Source organism: Aptenodytes forsteri, unplaced genomic scaffold (assembly GCF_000699145.1).
Source record: "Aptenodytes forsteri isolate BGI_AS27 unplaced genomic scaffold, ASM69914v1 Scaffold336, whole genome shotgun sequence".
NCBI classification, from domain to species: Eukaryota; Metazoa; Chordata; class Aves; order Sphenisciformes; family Spheniscidae; genus Aptenodytes; species Aptenodytes forsteri.
In genome coordinates this window covers 1955972-1978165 of record NW_008794911.1, presented here as the reverse complement: position 1 = coordinate 1978165, position 22194 = coordinate 1955972, and the positions used below count along the sequence as shown (strand labels likewise).

The 22194-nt window shown below is 43.0% G+C and overlaps 1 protein-coding gene across 1 annotated transcript in view; it reads right to left on the bottom strand.

The window, feature by feature from the left end:
- The window catches only part of MKX (mohawk homeobox), a 45419-nt gene that overhangs the window by 21208 nt on the left and 2017 nt on the right, over nt 1-22194 (bottom strand). Inside the window, exons 2-4 of the mRNA XM_009275238.1 lie at nt 22080-22190; nt 15142-15295; nt 13476-13811 (exon numbers count right to left, since the gene is read on the bottom strand). Coding sequence (XP_009273513.1) covers nt 13476-13811; nt 15142-15295; nt 22080-22190 — 601 coding nt within the window. The remainder of the gene's footprint in view (nt 1-13475; nt 13812-15141; nt 15296-22079; nt 22191-22194) is intronic.

Sequence of the window (22194 nt, the reverse complement as noted above, 5' to 3'; positions counted from 1 at the left end):
TTTTTCCTACATTTATGTTTTCAAGCTAAAATAAGTGTCAGATTTTGATGCGTGTTGCAATGGCCAAAAAAGAACCACAACTGTAACTTTTACCTCCTTTTCCCCTAAATTTGTTACTACACATGTGATGCAGCACATGTCACCACCTTATACATAAATGCAAAGGGTTTATTCCAGATCAGCTATGAGCAATGCGATCCCAAAGTGGCTAGGTGCTACAATGGAGAAGCTGCTGCTCTTGGGATGATTTTCAGCAACAATTGCCCATCTGAAAATCATTAGTGCATAGCAGTGGATTTTCCACATGTTCATATGCTGGACAAGCAGGTTGCCCTTGAAGTATGGTTCCCCGGGGGAAGAAGGAAAACCCAGAGAAAAGTATTCTATTGTCAGATCACGGTTTCGCTAGAGCCAGACAAAAATATGGTCAAGCATTCACTTGGCTGGTCTGCTGGCAAAACTGTAGGGTACCGAAATGGAGACAGCTAATGAAGGAGGCAAAGAACGAAGCTCAGAATGAAGACGGTCTTAAAGGAGTTCAGATATTTTTTTCTTTTAAAAAATCAGAAATAGGGTTAAGTATGCAAATTTAATGACTTTGACATTACTGACCTTTATTTTTATAAGGCCAAAAAGGTTTAGAAGGGGTAGTATTTTCCCGATAAAGTATCTCATCTTTTAATTCAGCTGTGTTTGAAGCACCAACGACAAAGTGTTGAAGGAGCCTAAATAAAAAAGGGTATGACTATAACTAGGCAGTATTTGATATTTAATGCCCCATTAATCGATAATTTGGCTTGAAGGAGGAAAAAAGTTGGCAAAAGGGAATGGAATTCTTTAGCTCCTTGTTTTACTTAACAAAAATTCCCAATGGGCTTCACTTAAACAAAGAACTTTAGTTTTCCACTGGAAAGACAAAAAGAAAATCTTGGTCTAGCATGTCCTGCCACATGCTCTAACTACACAATAAAAGAGTATGTACTTGGATCCCAGGCACATTTCAGAAGTGTAGTATTTATTAGCTGCTCTGTTGCCAAGTTCCACTATTATCATTTTATTATAACTAAGGTATATTTTTACTAACTAAATTATATTTAGGTCTTTAGTTTAAGCATTTGAAGGTCTCGGAGTGTCATGTACAGATGACATACAATATATCACAGGAATTTGTTTATTTTCTCCCTCCTACTCTCCTCTGTAAACAGTTACCCTGTATGTGTGATCTCGGGGCATCTGACTTTCCTAAACCCGTAATCCAGCTGTAAAGATATGCATGTGCCGAAGGAGCAAAATCCTTGGATGGAGCAGAGCTCACCAAGGATGAAGGTGAGCCCTGTTACCGGATAACCCACGGCACCCATGTACCTCGCACCCCGAGGGGCAGTGCAAACCCACCTCTCCCCGCTACCCCCTTCAGACACCTTGCTCCAACCCTCCTCTGCTGCCCTTTGCCCAGCTCACCCAGACCTGGCTTTTTGCTGAGACCTCCTGTTCCCAGCCGGGGCTGCAGGCTGGTTTTTCGTATGCAGGGGGTGTTGCATGGTGGGACGCAGCCTCTCCATGGGCGAGGGTGGGCAGGAGCCAGCAGCTCAAGCCAAGTTTGCCCCAGCAGATCCATGTCCCACACCCCCCGTTAAAGGATTTTTGGTCTCAGGGGGAGCATGGAGCTGCTGCCCAGAGGCTATTGGGATGGAACAGAAAGAGGATGTGGCCATAAGGCAGGAGGGGGTTTTGCTGGTCTCACATTGGGCTGGGTATTGCCGCTGCTCTGAGCAGGGAAGGGATGTCTCCGAGCGGCCAGGACATCCACAGAGAGATGACAGAGCTCCTCAAACCTCAGCAACTGCAGCAGTACCGTGGGGCTGAATAAAGCCTTTATTTTTCCTATTTTGTGCAAAGAATGAAGGAAGAGCAGTACCCAAGTATGAGCACTTGCATTCTCCGACGGTCACAGTCTTTGATCTGTGTGATCCAGCTTCCCACTGAAAGCAGCTAGAGTTCACCAAATGAAGTTTGGAAAGCTTTGCAAACACATGAACACTGTGTGTCAAACCATGTAGCGTGCTTTGGGGCCAAAACACTCAAAAACCAGACCAGATCTTGGTGCGCTGGATTTTTGCTTAGTCCAACATCAATCACTTCCAAAGGCTTGGTTTTAAAACATCTGAGTGCCTGTCCATCGATTATCAGGTGAAGCTAAAGGCACTTTGAGTCAGACATCAGATGTCATTATTAGCCCCTTTTGAAGTAACAGGGCAGAGAATCAGGGATGTGAATCTGTGAGTTGAATGAGGTACAGAGGACTGAGAAATATTAATGACCTTTTCTCTATATAGATCCACAACGAATGTTAACAAACACAAATTAATGCTTATGTGCGCTTGCAGCCAGGAGACATCACTCACAGTGTCATTAGACGAAGAGTGAAAACAGCAACAGAAATGCTCGGAGACAGTACTAAAAGGAGAACAGGCTTATAAAGATGCCTGCCATTATTATTCATTTAAAATGTTTAAAGAAGCATCTCTTTACTTTGGTTTAGCCAGCAAAAAAGGCCTTTGCATAAACCAAAGGATCACTGGGATCAATACCTGCAGGTCAGCCTCGTCTTCTCTGCTGACCTCCATGAATAGGATTTTGGGCTTTGCTGGGCAAGGTGGAATAAGCACTTCAGTGGTATGAGAACTGAAAGGGAGATATCTCATCATTTGTGGATGATACAATTGGGAGCCTTTTTTCCCCTGTCTTTGCAAAGCTCACTGCCATGGTGAACTACTGCACAGCTCTGAGCTGAAGGAGTAAGTACAGCAAAACAGCAAGGCAGCAGGCTTTAATTCCACAGATATCGTAATAGAGCACCGAGGAAATATGTGCATGTGCGTGTGCGTGCGTGCGTGTGTGTGTGTGTATATGAAAGATTGTATGATTTACAAACACCACTACAGTCTCTGGAGCTGGCCAGAGCAAGACAGCTTTTTTGGGGGCTCTCCCCATTTCAAAAAGTGTCTCTGAACATCCAGTACTACTGAGATTCAATAATTAGGAAGCCCATAACAATTGCAATTCTGATATTGTGGACAGGGAAGGGCCTCAGGCTTCACCCAGCACCCATGCTCCCCCAGCTGACATTAGTCTCACAGGCTACACTGGGCTCTTACTGACACTGCTTTCACTGCCAGCACAAACAGTGCTACAGCCACGCAGAGCTTTCCCTGGTAAAGCAACAAAGGCCGTTGCCTTCTGGAGGAAGCTCCTATTTGAAGACGATCCCAGGGAAATGAATTAGCGATTCGGTAACCAACAGCTACATCAGCTAAACAACATGAGAGGGCGAAAAGTAGGACAATGAATTTTAGTCTGTCCGTGTAATGGGCAACCCACCACCCCTCCTGTGCAAATCTGTCATAAATACTCAGGAGCAGACCATGTAATTTGCACACCAGGTCCAGGACCTGCTCCCTGTCCAGGCTCCCCATGGCTTAGCCCACAATGGGGCAAAGCCAGACCCTGCTCCTTGGGGTGAGAAGAGCAATTAGAAGAGCAGGGACCTGGGATGAAAGTCTCCGTGAAATCAACAGCCGTGACAAATTCTCCAGCACACCAAGATCTCATTAAAACTGCCCACAGTGTCTAGTCCACAAAGTACATCTAGTGCAAGGAGAGCAATCCTGCTGCTGTTTTGCAATGCATTACAAAATACCTTGGCTAGCAGAAAGAATTTGAGGCAATTCGCTCCTGAAGAGCCAGGTCGTGAAGAGCCTTCATTTTTCCAGCAAACTGGATTTAAGTTGACAAATAGTAACTGAGAGAAAAAAAGCCTGACAAAGTAAAGGGGAGATGGAGAAACCGACAACATTTAACTTGATCTTCGATGGTATAAATCTGTCAATACCCACAAATGACCACAAGGCCATGTGCCAGTTTTTACTCTGAGATACCGTAACTAAGACATTTGGCTGGTACCTCACATTGGAAAGAAAGTTTTTACATTTAGAAATGTAAAACATTGTAACATTTAAGGAATTTTGGCTACCGCCCACTAGCCAGCCTTCCCCCAGCTTCAGCTAAGGGATTATTTTGAATGTTGCTTTGCTTTTCATGCATCTGTTGCCTAAATCAATGTGGAGGCATGAGGGAGGGACTGAAAATTGGCCCTAGAAATAGCGGTATATTTTAGTGTCATAACTGAGAGTCTTGGCAATCCTTGTTAACTTGAAATGTCAGTGCCATACCAAACGATCTGGTCATCATAACCTCAACTTCTGGCCATCAGTGAAAGAACAGAGATAGAGTCTCCAACATCAGGTTTCAAGGCCACTGTGAAAAATTAAGGAAAACACATTTCATGGCTCGTTGGAATTTCACTTTACCTATTTTTGTGTGTTTCTTTTCAGCTGTTCCAGCTCTAGCTGTTTATCTGATCTCTTTCTGTTTGAATTGTTTTTACTTTTTCCAGATTTTCTACAATGCAGTTTACTTCTCCAACTTACTTTCCTGCTTTAAACTCCTGCTCCTTTTTTTTGTAGCTCATATAAAACTCACTTATATTATACAAGCCTTCTGCGTGCTTTGACTTTTAGGACATATTTCTCCTTTAACAGATCTAAAGTGGCTATCTGATGCCAATTTAATGCCATAAAGCATAAAAGACCTCAAATGGTCTTTAATAATCACTGATAATTTCCACATCTACCCCTTGTATCTCATACCCAAATTTTTACGTTTGGAGTGAAACAGATTAAATAAAACTGAATCCAACTCTGCTTTTCTGGTTTTGGATAATTAGAAATTGAACTTTACAGACGAAGATGAGGGACGTTTTTCCAGAACAGGTGTTTTTATGAGTGCTCCCTTCCTCCATCAAGATGGCAAAAATCTTATACAAACAATACCCACAGGTTCCCCACATTTTCCAAATACAGTCAAGGAGTCTTCTGAGTGGCCGGGTATAAACTCATCCGCAGCCTAACATTAGTCCACGTAGAGATCCCTTCAATCCACTTCTCAAATTGTGCCAAAACCCTCCCGAAAGCTTCTCTGTGAATACACATGGAAGATCAGAAGTCTGGTCTCGCTAAACTGCTTTCATCATTATGTTTCTGGTATTCACATTATGGACAAATGACCTAAAAAATTTCAGTTAAACACATAAAGGAGTTTTTTTAAGTTACAGAATGACTTTCAAAAACCACAAACCTGCAAAGGGAAATAGGATTTGCTGGATCAGATAAGATTACTAGTCTATCTGGTCAGGCACGTTCAGTGTGTAGCTTTTCAGAAAAGAAAATTAAAATGGGAGGAAGTGATGGTGAATAAAACTAATTTTGCAGTTCAATACTGAATCAGATTTGAAGATATTTTAAGAAGAATCCAATCAAAAATCCCACTCAAAAGAAAACGATCTGGTCTTTTTATTTCCCTATGTTTTTCTATTACAATCAATAGATAAATTCTACTGTTCGCACCAGCGTGAATACAATTTCTTACGCTACCTGGGAGTCATCAAACCCTGCTTTGGAGCAAGACCCTGCAGAGTTTCAAGTGTTTGCCACCCACATCAAAATATTGCCATGGTAAGGAAAATGCATGTGCTTGTGCTTGTAAGCAAATGCAGAAAACCCCAAAACGTACTTTATTTACAGCTATATGACTGAATACAAACAAGCTGCTTTCCACTAGTCTCACCACGAGCATGAGACATTTCAAACTCCAGGACTACTGAGAAGCTTGCAGTTTTATTCAGCAGTCATCATGCTCCAAATTTACAAGCCTAACTCAGATGGTTATTACTGGGATGTACCTGCTTAAATCCCTTCCACAGATGGGAGAACGAACACTGCCCATGCCAAGTTTCAGTCTGGATTGAATTTTTACAGCTGCGTCATAAATTTGTGGATTAAAAGGGTTCTAATGGAAACACAGATACAGCCTTAACTACAGCAACATGAACAGCAGCACTGTAACACTGCGTGGGGAACAGTCTGCGCTACAAGCAGAATCTGCCAGGATGTTACCCAAAGTCGCATTATTTCTCCCCAACAGCGGAAGGAGGCTGGGACACGCAGGAACCCCATGCCAGGTATGAAGTTTCAGTTCAGACGTTTTTCCAGAAAGAAGTGAACTTTTATGGGCTCACCATTCCTTCAAATTTACTGCCCCAGCATGTGAAACGTCCAGCCCTCGTGCCTCTCCTGCTACTACCCCGTCCTGCCTGTGCCTGACTTTCCTGCACCCTGTCCCCTCCTGGTCACACTTTGCTGCAGTGCACATAGCGTGTTAATAAGTGTCACCGAAGACAGCGGTTACTTGTGAAGGAGATGATAGATTTCATATGTAAAAGTAATTCACTGGGCAAAAAGGAAGGCTTTTGTCCCTGCAATTTCTTTTTCTTCTCCATGCAGGTGCCACAGGCAGATGTCTCAGTGCAGGGGCAGAGCCAGCTGGAGACCCACGTGAGCCCCGAGGAGCAGAACGGGCACATTTCAGTGTCAGAGCCTACGCAAGTCTTGCTCGCAACACAGCACCGGGGTGATCTGCCTCCAGCCACAGCTTTGCGCTCAAAAGCACTTTCCAATCATGATATATAAAGTTGTGTGTGATTTCAAAGCCACTACTGATGGGGTGACAGCACACGTCTCTGCATTTCTGTCTTTGCAAACACTCTTGTGTTTTGTCCCTCTTTTTCTCTCTTTCATGTTTAAAATCGTGCCATATTTTTCATGTTCATTGGCCTACATCCCCTCTTTGGCACAAACAGCTGATAATCACATTTTGCTGCCAGGTGTCCCAGGTAGGGGAGAGAGCAGACATACCCTCCTTCGTGTCCCCATAAGCATATCGCGGTAAAGCCGCAGTGGCAGGGTCCCTCTGCATGCACATCAACACAGCGCAGGGCGGCCAGGCTTACGGGGACAACCCATAGGATGCAACCCCGCACTCGCACCGCTCCGTCCCTGGCTGCTGCACCAGGGCTGCAGCACCTAGGGCTTTCTGTGGCTCCGCTCGAGCTGGTGCATTTCCCCGTTATCTCGTCTAGTTATCTCCCCCCGAACCCCCCTCTGCCCTCCTCGTTTGAGTAGTGCTTCCTTTTGCAACATGCAACTGTCATGATATATAAAGTTGTGTGTGATTTCAAAGCCACTACTGATGGGGTGACAGCACACGTCTCTGCATTTCTGTCTTTGCAAACACTCTTGTGTTTTGTCCCTCTTTTTCTCTCTTTCATGTTTAAAATCGTGCCATATTTTTCATGTTCATTGGCCTACATCCCCTCTTTGGCACAAACAGCTGATAATCACATTTTGCTGCCAGGTGTCCCAGGTAGGGGAGAGAGCAGACATACCCTCCTTCGTGTCCCCATAAGCATATCGCGGTAAAGCCGCAGTGGCAGGGTCCCTCTGCATGCACATCAACACAGCGCAGGGCGGCCAGGCTTACGGGGACAACCCATAGGATGCAACCCCGCACTCGCACCGCTCCGTCCCTGGCTGCTGCACCAGGGCTGCAGCACCTAGGGCTTTCTGTGGCTCCGCTCGAGCTGGTGCATTTCCCCGTTATCTCGTCTAGTTATCTCCCCCCGAACCCCCCTCTGCCCTCCTCGTTTGAGTAGTGGTGCTTCCTTTTGCAATGCATGCAACTGCTTGCAGTGGCAGTGGCTGCAGCCAGACGGCGTTTGCAAGGCTGAGGATCCCCTGAATCGGTGCAAAAGCCACGCCAGCTGATGCGCTGCAAGGCAGCATGGAAGCCTGACATTTCTGCTCTAAGAGATCTGCACAGAAATTTGGCTACCGGGGAAAATCCTGTGCAGGCAGTGGAAGGGGAGAAGGAATCACATCTGTTTCACTAAATGAGTTTTCCCAAGCTGTAGTTTCACACACTCTTTAAATACTCCTTAAATTAACTGCTAATTTTCTTACTAATTTCCCTATTATATTCATTACTAGCCATGCAGTCTACAGCTAAAACTGGAAAACAGTCTGATTTATGATCATGTGCTTTTCCATGCACATGATTTCCTGAAACATTCACATTTGGGCTGGCCCCAGGTTTTAAGACCAAGCATAATTCTGAAGACGTTTTGAACAATGGAAAAATGGGGATACATACTTCTTTCTCTTTGAACACACACCTTCGCTAAATGAATGAGGCCCGAGACTTGCCAGGGAACAGCCCTTGCTGAGGCCTGGAGCACTGGCTAACTCTAAAGGGGAGTATTAAAATATATAGTTGTTAGAGATTGGTGACAGCACCATACATTTTTCCTGCTGTGTCTGAGAGAGGTCTTGGGCAAGTGCAGGGGTCTGCTGCTTTTTTGGCTGCTATTGCAAATATTTGCATTGGGGAAATTTTAATGGTCTCGGCGAAACAGAGGCAGGCTGCTGTACCGGCACAGGCAGCAGCAACCTGTGGCCATGGAAACATGGCTGATCCCCTGATTTTTTTGGTCTCTCTGATTTTTCGGTCAGATGTTGTCATCTTTTCCATTTCAAATCATTCATGCAAGAACATCTCATTCTCTGTGATGATAAAGCTGTCAGGAGTCCTGAGACGTGCTGCCCTGAAGCAAGCTGACTTGAAGAAAATCCTCTGCAGCCAAACAACTGGCTCAAGCTAGTTTTTAACTGAAGGACGCGGAAAATTTGCCATGACATCAACAGAAGCAAAACCAGCAGAGGTGCACACGCACCTCCTCTGCTCTGTGGTGTCTCCACAGCAATTATACCTGCATTATATCCACGAACATGCTGCTATTAGAAGCCCATCTGACCTGCGCATAGCCCAATCTCCAGAATCTTTAATATTTGGGGTTTAAAAAAAAAAAAGCCCAGAACATTCATAGCCATTTGCATCTGAAAACAAACATATAAAACAAGGATGCACAGTGTTTGCACTCAGCACCTGTGAGAAAACAAGTACTCTCTTTTCCCGCAAAACTGACCATTAAAAGCAGGGAGTGGAGAGAAATGGCTCAGAAAAGCTAACACTGCCAGGAGCGCTGCTTCCCCTCCCCGCAGGTCTGCCTCCAGGCAAAGCTCTCCCCTGCCTGCTGGCAGCCCCTGGGTACCCAGGCTTTTGGGAGGGTGCTCTGCCCCTGGCACGGTCGATGACCCCAGCCCACCCAGCGCTCTCTTCCTCCATTCCCCCATCTGAGAGAGGTTGAAACTGCTACCTTTCCACAAAAAAGATTCAGCTTTGACGAAGCACTGTTTTCCAGGGTCATGTGGAAATAATCCTGACCCATTCCCCTTGCAGCTCAAACACTGAGAAACTGAGAAACTAAAGGGAATTAAAAAACAGCTTATTTGATTTTTGCTGTTCAAACTGAAAGAAATGCAAAAAGTGAACAACCAACTTAACTAGCGGGGAGCAGGCAGGATCTTTAAAATTCGCAAGTCTGGGCTATCACATCTGGTATGTTAAACCTCACACTGTCCCTGTAGTAAAGCCGTTTCCTTTTAATCTTTCTTTAGAAAAAACAACAGAACAGCAAATTAAATGCAATCCTCTCCTTAATTCTCAATTCCATGCTATTTCAGCGTTGACGAATCAGGTCATGTAATAATAAAATTCCTGCAGAAATATGATCTTAACTGTGTAACCTTCAAATTGCAGTTATGCTGCTGTGTGCATTTAATTCTGTACTTGACATCCCCCTTTTCCATTTCACTTCTGGATGACATTAGGATCTGCAACAAGGACCTCCTTCAGCTCTCCCAGGTTGCCATTTATTTTAAAGTATCCCCAAGGTCTCCAGCACTGTTTAGATCAAACTTGCAAAAGCCACTGGTACTAGCGGTTTTTGCGGGTCCCTCGAGTTGTTTCTGAAAACAGGTTCCATTGTGTTCATATTATGCTTTTAAATTTTATAGCTCATTTTTAAATTACATGTTAATTTCTAAAAATGTTAAATTGCGAGGAAAAGCTGGCAAGGACCACACAAAATCACAGCACTGTTCTGCAGCTTGCGTGTGTCTCTCTATAGTACTTATGTACATGGCTATATCCTTACATTTAAGTGCCTGATCCTGCAGCGTGCTGAGGGTCTCATCAGAGGTGTTCAGTGTGCTGCAATAAACGACCCAGGATCATGCTTTATAAATCACAAACTTTGCAGGCTCCAAATGAAAGAAAGAAAGGAAGGCGAGAGGAAAGAAAAAGGCAGTAGTAATGAAAACATCAGAAACAGAGCACACTCCTGAGTATAAACGTCTAAAAATAGAGATAAACATCTTCAAAAATCACCCAGTCATTCAAGAGTTTTTTTAAAAGCCACCCTCCTTTCCAGGCCTGCAAGGCTTTAGTTTCCTTGCTATTTTTATTTGTTCTGGCTTTTCTACTCTGCTAAGTAACATATAAAGTGAAATCAATGAAAATCTGCCTGCAGAAAAAAGTTAGGAAACTCCCTGTCCTGCCATTTCATCTTTCTCTCATTTTAATTTTTGCTTTCGTTCACCAAACGCAGCTCACCAGACAGTGATATCCCAGAAAGTTGGGATTTTCATTTCCTTGTGCGATAACGATGCAGAACATTTTGTTCCCGCAGGTGACTGACAATAGGGTACTTGCAGAGCAGTGCAGCGTGATTACAGAAAGTCAGCATTTTAGTGATCCGTAAACCAAAGGCTGACGTTGCCGCTTTAGATTTACATCCAGCCTCACTATAAACATTATTAGATCTTTTCCTTATAGATTTCTGGCGTGCTTGTTGCAGTCGGACTGTTGTTTCTGCATGCGTTTGTACAACAAATACAGATAGGCAAGTCTGGTTTTGGTTATTCCTGTCACACAGCGAACCTGCTGTGAATGACAGCATGCCAAGGAGTTAATGAAAACTTGTTCTCCAACATGGATTTTTAACTAAACAAAAACACTGAACCAAGACTTTCAGTGGTCAGTTTAAGGCACATATTTGACCAATTATATATATTTATATATTATACCTGCACTAGGATTAATCCGAACTGAAATTTTCTGCCTTAAGTGAACACATTCACGTATGCCTCGTTATACACACAAGCATATCAGCTTACGACAGAAACGCTTACATATGTGACATATCCGAGTATGGCTGCACTCTTTCCTGGCTGCTCCGTTCTCCCCATGCAGGTCGCCCGCACCACCTCCCGCGGCGGCTCCCCGGCTCACCCGGCCACACAACCGGAGCGGGACGGAGCGGCCGGGGGAGGCGGCAGCACGGGCACTGTACCTGCGAGGGACCCGGCTCGGGATTTGCTGCTCCCGCCCCAGCACTAAAGCCGCTTCCCACGAGCTCGCAATAATCCTGCAGAGATATAAAGCGAGGCCGCTCTCCTGACAGTCAGTTATATAGCCTGATCTTTACATGGGATTTCCCAGTTGCATGAAGCTAGAGTAGCATATGGTCCCGTGTTTGTAAGCATGTTAATGACTGAAATGGGAAACTGTACAACCCATTTTCATTACAAACTGCAATTTCTTGTTTTTTTAATTGGACGCTGCACTCGTACCCTGGTCATTTGGCGCAGGCTGTTGAGACGCACGTGGCCACGCTGACCCTGGGGCACCAGGCGAGTGAAGTCGCTCCGGACACACTGATGTACCTGAAATCAGGGTCTGGCCCATAACATGAACCAGATGTGGTGAGCAAGCTTTCTACTCACGATCTGCTACAAAAAGTTGCTTTTCTAGGGAAGCACAATAAAGAATTTGCTTCAACACCGATGGCTGCCTGCTCTTAGGAGCACGGCAACCTTGCCAAACGTTTCTCAAAAATAAAATGTCAATCAGTTTTCACTCTGTGCTTTTTGAACTACTACTCAAAATGTCTTCATAAACTAAAATATCTAGTAGGCACTTCACAATTCTGCTTCAACCTCTTTGTGTTAAAAATCAGCTGTTTCACTTAACAAAAAATTGCAGCGGGGAGCTCCTTGTAAGTGGTGATATCTCACTTAGAAACACACTTGCTGCTTGCTTGAAGGCATGAGCGGTACAGTCAGACATACCCTGGTATTTTGCTTAACCAAAACGGACTGCAGCTATTTTTGGGAACACAGGTACAGGTAACAGAGAGAGTTAATTTTGAAAACTATTCATCATGCATGCACTGTTCTTGCTCCCCATGAGATCCCGTTTCTCCACAGGGCCCCCGCTCCCCCCTTGGTCATCCTCTGACAACCTGCATGCACCAACGTCCTCCTACCCCCACCAGAGCATACAGCCTCCTGAAATCCTTGTGGCCCCACCACAGGGACAAAAAAATCACATTCAATGGGCCAGGAAAGAGAGGGCAAAGACTGAAAACTTGAGAGGTTGCAAAGGCGAGCGGCACCCGCACCTGCCTGCCAGGGAAGCCAAGGGGAACCAAGTACAACATCTAAATCTATATTAACTTTAGTTTCCAGTACTTTTCATCAATATTCATCCATCCCAAAAGCGACGCTGCCCACAGGGTGGTCCCTGGCAGAATAATGCCCTGAGAAAGGCCCTGGGACAACGTGAAGGGCTGCTGCGATGGGTGGAAACCCTGAGACGCTGGCGGAGACCTCCAGAGCTTGGGACACAAGACTTCATTTTTTTCAAAGATAAGGTGACAGCCTTTGCCTTATGTCCCCAAAGAAATACAGAACAAGCTTCACAAGAGGAGCCTTCCAGCACTCCCTGCCCCACAGGGACCTGAACAGGTCCTGATCTTGCCCTGATTTACAGCAATTTACTGGCATGAACCAGGCAGTCCCATGTGCCTTCCTCTGACTGGTAACACAACAGATGATATAAATCATGCTTTTATGTTTTTATTGATAAGATTAAAATAATAAATTATGTGTAACCCTTCAAAAAAACATTAAGCCAAGACATTTAATGGCCAGGTCTGTGGCCCCTTAGCTCAGTGCACTGTGTCTGGAGAGTGATGCAGAAATTGGTCTAAACTAATCCACACATTCCTAAGAGATGCATGGGCACCAAAGGGCCATGCACTGGAGAAGGCACTCTGAGGACAGAAAAGATGCTGTACAACAGGGGAAGGTGTTCACGTGCACTCCATTGGGGGGCCATATGGCTCATGTAAGTGCCACAAACAGCCACCTTGAAATTTCAAAGCCCTCCTCTTCCTCCCAGCTAGGGCCATAGAGTACTTTAGTCCTCCTCTAGTCCTCCTTTATTGTAACAGAATGCTCAAGAGTTTTCTCCTTCTTTAGGCTTGTCTTAGTGCTGACAAAAACGGCCTGTAAGTGTCATTTCAAAAATCAGCCCCATAGCTCCATTCAAAAAGCAAACCAGCTTCATTAGCGGTCAATAACAGCATTTAACTTCAATACTGCTGACAGAACTTCTCCAGTGAATGAGAGGGTGGACAGGACTTATCCACTCTCATACGAGAGGACAGACAGGAGTGATCTACTCTCATAAAAGGCACAACCAGGTGACACTCATTCCAGGTGACACCATCCACCAAAGCTGGCTGTATCAGAAATGATGCAGAAAGAATCCCTTACCTGTTCGGTAGACAAAATTGCCTTCTGTCTCTGATGATGACGGAGAGACCAATTCCTCCTCAAATTCATTGGAACTAAATGAACCAGAGTGATTCCTTTGCCGTGTTTTTTCCATCATAGCTGCATTAGTAGCCATGACATGTCTCAATGAGTCATTTAGGTAACGATTCAATAAGCTGCTTTTGTATTTGGGGGGTGACACATAATCCTCATTGGCACTTGTTTCTGGTCTCACTCCTGTTTTTATTACTGAACTTTCAGTTTTAATCACAGTGTGATGAACTGGTTTGTTATATCCCCCTTCATTTATATGGTTTCTTGGAGGATTTTCTCCATCTGAAAACAAAGGAAGAAAGATACAGTATTGCATCGAATACCTAATACTTAACAAGATACTTTCTCTACATGTTTTAAATTGCTATAAATATAACTAAACCTAGACAAATAACTTTAGACTTCAGCATTAGACAATTATTTTCATTTTCTTCTGTTCGCACATTGCTCACAGTAGTTCCCAGGGTTCTCAGATGTTCCAGCTATTCCAAATTAATTAACTGTAGAAAACAGTGTCTGGGTCTAATTTGTTCATGAGCAACACAAGGCAGGTAGAAAAAAACTGAGAAGTGCCCTAAATCAATGGTAAACATTTCAAAATCTGGGTGAACAAGCTGAATTCTTACTATCATAACTTGAAATTTGCTTCTCCTGAGTACTATGACGTATTTAAGCATATATGCTTAAACCGTACTCTTTTAATTGTCCTGCAACCAATCTTTTAAAGGGAAGTGCATACCAAAGAAATGTGAGTACAAACTGAAATCAGAACAAAAATAATTGAAACTGAGTACAAATTGAAACATATTCTTCTAAAAATTCACATACACATTTCTGACAATGTTCTGCAGCATTTGTTCCTGTCAGTGTATCTCCATGTCACAAACGACTGAAAAAAGCACCCACAGACATAATTAATATAAATGTTCTATAAAAAAATATAGGGTGCTATTTAAAAAACTCCTACATTTGTTAATTTGGATAAGAGAATTTCTGCACCTTTTACATAATTAATATAAATGTTCTATTAAAAAATATAGGGTGCTATTTAAAAAACTCCTACATTTGTTAATTTGGATAAGAGAATTTCAGTTCACCTTTTAAGGAAAATGTTTGCTTGTAAAATACATGAAATAAATAACAGTAATATTCAGTTTACCATATAATAAGCCCCACTGAATTTAATCAGATTGTCTTGTTAATCAGATTCTCTTGTTAATGATGTGATATTGCTATAGCCCTTCCATCAAGGAAGTGTCAGTCGAGATTTCTCATTTCCTTAAACCAACAAATACAATCAATTTTTTCCTTTAATGCAGATTAAAGCAATAGGCTTGTAGAATCTAATGAACTAACAATTATCTTTCTAGTAACAATGCTATACGAAACAGGCAAGTAACATGCAACCAGACTGTCACCCCGATTAACCTACACAATCCTGCTGTGCAAGGCTGCATAGCAGCTGGGAGCCAAAACTGGCACCTAATTCACAAAAAGCAAAGGCGGATCCACTGAGGGCGTTTTGTGAGAAATCAGAGCTAACTTAGGGTATCTGATACTTTATAAATATATTTGAATCGGTTTAAAATTGATAAAAAGAGCGTCAACAAACCTTCAGAGCATGAGTCATCACTGCTCACGCTGAGTCGTTCAGCATTTCCTTGAACATATTTGTTGTACAGTTTTATTCGTAAAGCCCAGCTAAGATCTGGTTGCCTGACAGTATTCTTCAGGCGACGTCTTGCATTGGCAAACCAGTTTGATACCTGCATACAAATGAATGTATTAGTTTCCCTTGAAAATGATGCAAATAAACAAATCTAACCCATACGGTTTTGATGAGGTTTATGTATATCCTAATAAAATGGCAAACAAGGCAAAGGTGAACAGGAGCCCAAGAAACTATCACTGAGCAGAGCAGGAACCTCAGACAAGAAGGCAGGTTCAGGCTTTCCACCCTTCCCAAGTGTTAGCAAACCCTCATTATTAACAAGGTTTTAATTAAGGTGTCCCAAAATACTAATTTTATATCCATCTTTCTTTTTTTTTAAAGATAACACCCTGAACTTTCAATATGAATCTTCGCTATATTACTAACATCCTAAATGAAAACTAATAGCTAATGTTAGGTAATTTGCCTTTGACATTTATGCAGGCTACAATAAGGCTGTTGAACAGAAAAACCCATTCTGAATTTGGTTATATAAAAGCCCAAATTTTCCCTCGTGCCTTATCCATACTCTGACAGCTAGTGGGTATCAGGAAAGTCTTACACAGAATATAACCTGCTTTGAGTCACTGCAGAAATCAACTATTTGCTCTACGGAGCAGCAGCTTTTACGAACTCTCTTGTGTTACGGAAACCCTAAAAAGCAGTGAAGATGCAGATTCCTCACACAGGGACTACTAAACAAGAGACTGGCTTGTCTTCGTTCTTCTCAGCTGCAGAGCATTTTCTAGGTTGACATTGCAAAACGGATCCACGTTAGTATCCTTCCAGCATACAGGGTCACCACAAAGTCAGGCTCAAACACAAGGATTTCACAGCGCTTTAGGTACCAAAGGAGCAAAAGGGCACGGTACAGTCTTCTCTGCCAGCGGTGCTAATCAAACCACCAAATGGGATGTGTGTACTTGCAGTGACTTTGCATGAAGGCATACCTGAGAAAATGCTGGCCTTGGTTCTACTGTAACTTAAAAATACATAAAATAGGAAATACTGATACTGACAGAGTGACCTTACCGTGACCTTACTACGAGCAAGAGCAGAGGCAAGCTACCTACACTCTAACAGTATTTGTTTAATGATAAATCAGGTCTTAAAAATGCTATTTACTGCTTGCACGAATAACTGTATTTTGACATGACCTCTGCAAGAAGGAGGCAGAGTAGCATTATTTGCAAAGGAGAATGTAAAGAATGTCGGGAGAGCCTGTAGCCCCGCTCACATCTTTGTGTTGTGAAAGTGCACACAGAGGAAGCCGAGACTACTGCAGTCATATTCTGACCTGGGAACAATCATACCATTTAATTTATGTTAACCTGCAAAGCAAGTTAACACATGTTTTATCAATACATGCTACCCCACCTACTAGAGAGCTAAACTGTAGAACTCAGTGTTGGATTTTGGCCCTAGTTTTGTCATCTGTTTATTGTCGCTAAGGTTGTATAAATTGCACAGGAGTATTTGGCTAATTATTCTGGATTGATAATCTCTTCTAGGGTGATTACGAGAAAAATAAACACTATCTGCTTAAAGGAAAAACAAAACTTTGGTTCAGAGTCCCACCCCACTCAGAACTTAGCAGTGGTGTCTTAAGCCTGTCACTTTGATTTTACTTAAAATCAAGTTTACATGAAACAGGGTTCCACCGAAAATACAGTGAGCCCCGGGTCAGTGCTCAGATGCCAAACACATAACTTCACAAACCATGTAGTTTGCTATGACAGGTTAGAAGACCACAACAGTAGCTGGCAGAGAAGAGTAAGTGATTTTCTTTTTCTTCCAAGGCTACTTGTTTATATTCATCATATTGACACAGCAATCATTATAGTAAACCAGAAAGGGTGGGCTGGAATCCATCCACTTTCTAATGCCGTTAACAAACTCACTCCAGACTGCTCAGCTGAAGCAGCAGTCACCTGGCTGCTGCATGATTTAGTATAACTCTGAAATCAAGTATGTTAACGATAGAGATGGATCAATCCAGGGTCCCACTGAATATTACAGCAGTTACGGCAGCATCTTACAAAACTGACAGCTTTCCAACATCTCACTAGAAAGAGGTTCATTATGCTCCATTTCATTACATGTTGAAATACTTCATCAGTGAAGTGCCACGCACAGAAAAGAAAGATAGGGTAGTATTAGTGTGACTCATACATAAAAGCAATTAAATTTAGCAGGAGTGATTTTTGCATGGTACTCTTGGTTTATTTTGGGCTCATTCTTCCCATGCCAAAGCTTCGCTTTCTGCATATCAATATGAAAAAATGAGTCATATTTTAAGTCTTCTGCTATGAGAGGAGGAAATAGTAGTATTTGATCATTATGAAAGAACCTTAAGTCAGCATTTACAAGAGGAACTTTCTGCTAAAGCACAAAACAGCAAACTCTCACTCCAGAAGCTCTTCTCCCAAATGCAATTACAACAAGGTCCGTTAAACCTGAAGGCAAATCCACTTAAGAGATTTTTAGGTTATATCTACAGCGTCGTATCTCCGGGTGCTTTCCTGCTCTCGGGCACTGGTGTACGTTGCCGGAAAATCTTGATCTTTAAGACATCAAGAGATTCAACATCTCTCCCACTCTTCCGTCCTGGACGACCTCCAGGTGTGTGGACTGGAAGAGGCTGCACGGCCACAGGCTGTACGAGACAGCACGCTCACCCTGAACTCCAGCCACAGCCTGGGTTATTACAGGCTGTTCCTGGCTCCTTTAAAGCCACGGACAGTTTTGTCACTAATTTCAACCAGCCTCAAATGTTACTTTGTGTATCCATGCAGTCTTTAAAAAGTTGCATGCCTATTGCTGTAGGTCCTACTCACTACAAGTGCCCGTTTGCACCACACTTACTTAAGCTATTACAAAAAGAAACAACCTAAGGTGCCAAAAGCCAGCCATCCTTTACGATGGCCCCAAGTTACACTACTGTGATCTCCAAAAATAATAAAAAACCCCAAAACAATGATTTACATACAAGCCACTGGGAAAATGTTTGTCTCAGAAACCTCCCAAAGAACTAAGTATCTTGAAGAAATGCATGATGAAACTCACTATTCTTGTAAAGTAACAATCATGCAGTTCTTCAAGAAATAAAAAGACAAAACCCAAGGAGAATGATAGTAGATGTGCTTTCCAGCATTCATATTTTACAGCAGCTCAGTCATTCCCCAAGAGCATCAGGTACTTATATCGGCATCATGAAACAGTGACCCTCTGGCTTTGCTTCTGAAGAGACTCTTCAATTTTATTGTAGTTTGTTCTGCTTCACTGCTTAAGAGTGGCCAAGGTTTCAGAAAGGGAACAGAAATCAAGCGATTCTCCTCCTCCAGTAATCCAGATATGCCTTTATGAATCTGAATACTACTAAATCCATAGCAGCACGTGACCAATATATTAATCCTAGTATTGCAAGAAACTTCTCTTCAACAATACGGCCATTCATATTTCTTTCTGGAAGGAATATACAGCCATTTTTCTTTTTTATTTCACAAGAACATCTAAACCAAAATTTAAAATAAAGTAAATCAAGCACTGTGGTAATAATACAAATGAAAATGTAGCATATTAATAGGACAAATTATTGGATTCTGAATTGGAATCTAATTGGAGTAAAACATAAAATGCCTTTTCAAACTATATTGCTTTTTTGGTTTCCTGCTTTGGCAGTTGGGGAAGTAAAAACTTTGGACTGTTGGACTGAAAGCTGCAATAACATTTGCCTTGAGGACTCTCGAAGACCTTGTTGGCCTGCTCAGGAATAAGTCAGCCCAGAATTTGCCCCAGGTTTTGCTACTACTTATTAAGAAACAAGATGATTTATGATTCCTGTGAAATCCTACCTCCTTGAAAGAGTTTGACTTTCCTTCTGCAGTACTGTCATACACGCAGCTGGAACAGCCCCCTTGCTGTCCCACTGCACCCAGGAACAGGGGATTAAGCCAAAGTATTAGTGAGGTAGAATAACTTAATTTAAAATCAGCCAACTGGGTGACAGCAAAACATGAAAATAAAGTAGTGGAAGATTTGACATGCAGATACTGTCCTAATAATAACAGTAGGAAACAGGGCTGGATGTTCACCTCCTTGTCTCACAGAAGGATCGGTTATAGATGCCACAGCCCTGCAAAAGCTCCTTTGGATAGGTGGTACATACTGGAATAAGGTTCATTAGATGAAAGAAAAGCATGTGGAGAAGAGTTACAGCCATATTATCAATACTACTGTGACCAACATCATCTTCCAGCTAGCTGCTGAAGAGCTTTTCCAAGGTCGGCAGTCAGGTGAAAAACAAAAAACCCCAACCATTCATTCCCTAAACGGCATTTTGGCAGAAACTCAAAGGGATTTTCAACAGCATTTTTTGTCTTCCCTAGGGCTTCCAATGACAAGGTGTCAGCACACGAGGGATGCTGGGACGAGGCAATAGCTGTCAGCAGACAACAGCCTCCAGAGGACTGGAAAGCTGTGGGGGCAAGCGTACGGTCCCACCACGAGCAAACACTGCGGGACAGCACCAAGAAATGGAAGAGTAGGAAATACGAGACAGGTCAGTGAACGTGAAGGCATGTAACCCGGAGAAAACATCATACACCAATTCCTGGTTCTCCAATGATGTCTGGTGTTACTAGATTAGAAAAGCAATCACAAGAGACCCTGGTTGATGCTTTTGCAAAGTGCCCCTCCTCGGAGAGAAGCAAAGCTTTCCAACAGATACCAAAGCCCAGTCCCGAGCCTGCTCTTGGTTATATCACTCAGCTGAAAGAGCACAGCCTTCGGAGAAGCTATTTCAGATGTACCCAGTGTGACTGAGATCACAGCCTGGCGCTTCCTCACTCTAAGAGAACAAGAATTTTGATCTGGATTACAGTCTTGTCCTTTCTGGGCATCTGAAAAGTAGATGTGGGGCATGTGTTGTTTTGTTCTTACAGGCTTAGGAATCACTGCTGGTGCCAGACATACGTATTTACCTCTTGCACAGATGCTATCGGATTCCTGGATTAAAAGAGCATTGCACCCAAATGATGGAAGAAACATCTGGGGTTTCTTTTTGACGGTGTGCTTCTGTAAATGAAGATAGATGTGCTGGTTTGCACAGCTCTTTCAAATATTACAGTTCATAGAAATAAAGCTGGTCAAATTCAGCTTCAGCATAAAGCCACTAGAGTCACGGGGGTCTAACAGAGATAAATGTAGCCCTCCATGATTCTTTTTAATTTTATTCTACACCTTACGTAAATCATAAAACTCGATGGAGTAGTGGCCATGGCCCACTTGATGCTTTTATAGAGGCTAACACAGCATATCCCCATCAGGATTTATCAAAGCTGCCACGAGAGAAATACTGCAAAAACCCACCAGTTTTTTTCCCTTGTCTGTTAGTTCCGAGGCATTTATAAAAGAACAGAAGAAGAACTCCTCAAGATGTCATTAATGTGAAAGTCTCCTAACGTGTATTCTGGATGTATGTTTTAAATCTCATGTAAAAATACAGGAATATTCTAAAAGCCATAGTCCAATAAACTACTCCTATTGAATTGCGGCATTGAATGGGTAGTGTTTATGTAATCGTATTTTTAAAAGTCTGAGCAAACCTTTCATGTATATTTTTTAAAAGCAAGATAAGTTGTTTTAACTATATCTGCCAGTCATAACTGGCATTTTCTGAGACAATATTATTTTTGTCAAAGCTATAGTGTTTTTTCTAGAGCAATAGTTTCACAGTGAGGTACTAAAGTGTAAAAGTTTCCCATTTTGCTGTTACTAGGCTTGAAGTTCATAGCACTGGCTTTTTTGAAGGAGTACTCAAAATAATGATGCTGAGTTACCACCTTCTTTTTCTAATACTTATGTTATTTTGATATCTTCATGTCCTTTGCAAAGTGACACATAATGTGTTAGGCAGAGTGCTGAGGACCCGATCCTGCAAACACATGTGTTTCATTTTATGCACCTAGCAGTAGCTCCCAGTAAGGAAATTAGATTATCCACAATGTATAAATCTTTGCAGCATCCAGACCTGAGATAGCATCACTCAGCAACCGATAGCATTTAACCACATATTTCAATAGAGTGCCAGATGGCAAAGAGAACAAAGAAGTAAGATTTATAAACATTTGCAGCCAACTTTATACCTCTTGCTGCAACGCAACTGCCAGTCTTTTCAGGGGAGTTTTACCTGAGAGCAAAACAATTACTCCCCGTGCCTAATTACACTATAATGATAATTCCTGCTAGACTGTGAAGCACAGTCACTGCGTGCTGAGCCGCTGCACACAGTGTGTATGGTAACACTAATGTCCGTGCAACAGGTGATCACTATTATCAGAACAATATAACTGTTTCCATTCTAGCCCATTTTCAAATGGGAAAAGAGTAGCTCCCTACAACTTCCTCAACAATTCCTATTCTGTGCTGAAATCTCCCATTACTGATTTTTTTTTTTACCTGAAGATTTTTAAAGGCTAAGCAAAAATATTTCCACTGTATGTGTGAAAGAGATTAAAGGATGGGGGCATCTTTTCCTAGGACGGGAAACACACACCTTCTGCCGATTGCGTTTAGCACTTCCCCAGCCAGGATAGCCCAGATGCGGGAATTCCTGTTTGGGGGATACAGTCCTGCTGGAGGGGGAGCCCTGGGGAGGGTGGAGGGAAGGATGAGCACAGGACCCCTGGCCTTGCTGGCTGCACTGGTGCCTCCCCTGATGCCCAGTGCTGCCCCTTGCTCAGCTCACAGGGGGGCTTTGGCTGATGCTGTCCCTGTCCCTCCCCTCCGTGGAACGCCCCAGAGCAGCCGCTGGAGGAGGGGGTAGAAGGGTCCCTTACCTGCACCAGGGTCATCTGGGAGCCGAGGGCCAGCAGGATCTTCTCGGTCTTGGTGGGGTAGGGGTTGTCGCGGTGCTTGTAGAGCCACTGCTTGAGTGGCCGCGCCATGTCCTGC